The sequence below is a fragment of the Cryptosporidium hominis genome (genome assembly GCF_000006425.1).
Source record: "Cryptosporidium hominis TU502 chromosome 6 CHRO016064, whole genome shotgun sequence".
Lineage (NCBI taxonomy): Eukaryota > Apicomplexa > Conoidasida > Eucoccidiorida > Cryptosporidiidae > Cryptosporidium > Cryptosporidium hominis.
In genome coordinates, this window is record NW_666438.1 from 1 (window position 1) to 1,150 (window position 1,150).

General features: G+C 29.0%; 1 protein-coding gene across 1 annotated transcript; it reads left to right on the forward strand.

Moving 5' to 3' along the window:
- Window positions 1–635: 635 nt before the first annotated feature.
- Window positions 636–1,150, forward strand: Chro.60119 (hypothetical protein; the record flags this gene model as incomplete). Its single annotated transcript, XM_659843.1, has 1 exon — window positions 636–1,150. A coding segment is annotated over one exon (515 nt), but the record flags the coding sequence as incomplete, so codon positions are not given.

Genomic DNA, 1,150 nt, shown 5'->3' on the forward strand with positions numbered 1-1,150 from the left:
TATTAGTAAAGAGGAATTATTTTTGAGTAAATATATTGTAATAAATAGAAGTAATTCTATATTTATAAATAATTTAAAAATACTAATATATAACTTGTTTGGATTGTTTAAAATAAAGAAAGGAGAAGATGTTGGAGTCAATAAATCCTGCATCATCCTATTACTTAAAAAGGATTGAGCATTTAAAAATTTTGATTGATTCAAAAAAATTGGATATACGTAGATTACATGCACAGAGAAATGAACTAAATTCCAAAGGTAAGTTGATTTCCTTTAAAGCTTATTTCAATTATGTGAATATAATTAACTTAATAATGTTAATGATTTTTAGTTAAAGAACTCAAGGATGAATTACAATATCTATTGGAATCTAATAGTTATGTTGGAGAAGTTATAAAGGTAATGGGAAGAAATAAAGTATTGGTAAAGTTAAATCCAGAAGGAAAGTTTCTGGTTGATGTTTCTAAGAATATAGATATTTCAAAATGTACTACAAATACTAGGTAAGTAAAAATGAATTACAAAATAACTTTAAAATATTTGAACTTTTTTATTATTTTAGAGTTGCATTATTGAGCGATTCATTTAAGCTTCACCGTATATTTCCTAACAAAGTAGATCCTTTGGTATCTTTAATGAAGGTTGAAAAAGTTCCAGACAGTACATATGATATGGTTGGTGGACTTGATGAACAAATTAAAGAAATTAAGGAGGTAATAGAACTTCCAATAAAACATCCTGAGATATTTGAAAGTTTGGGAATTGCTCAACCGAAAGGAGTTCTATTATATGGTCCACCAGGTACCGGCAAGACTTTATTAGCAAGAGCTGTTGCTCATCATACAGATTGTACTTTTATTAGAGTATCTGGTTCTGAGCTTGTTCAAAAATATATTGGAGAAGGAAGTAGAATGGTTAGAGAACTATTCGTTATGGCTAGAGAACATGCTCCATCTTTAATTTTTATGGATGAAATTGACTCAATAGGATCACAAAGAACAGAAGGGGAAAGTGGTGATAGCGAAGTACAGAGGACAATGCTTGAACTTTTAAACCAATTGGATGGTTTTGAGTCAACACAAAATATTAAGATTATTATGGCAACCAATAGAATTGATATATTAGATGATGCTCTTCTTAGACCTGGTCG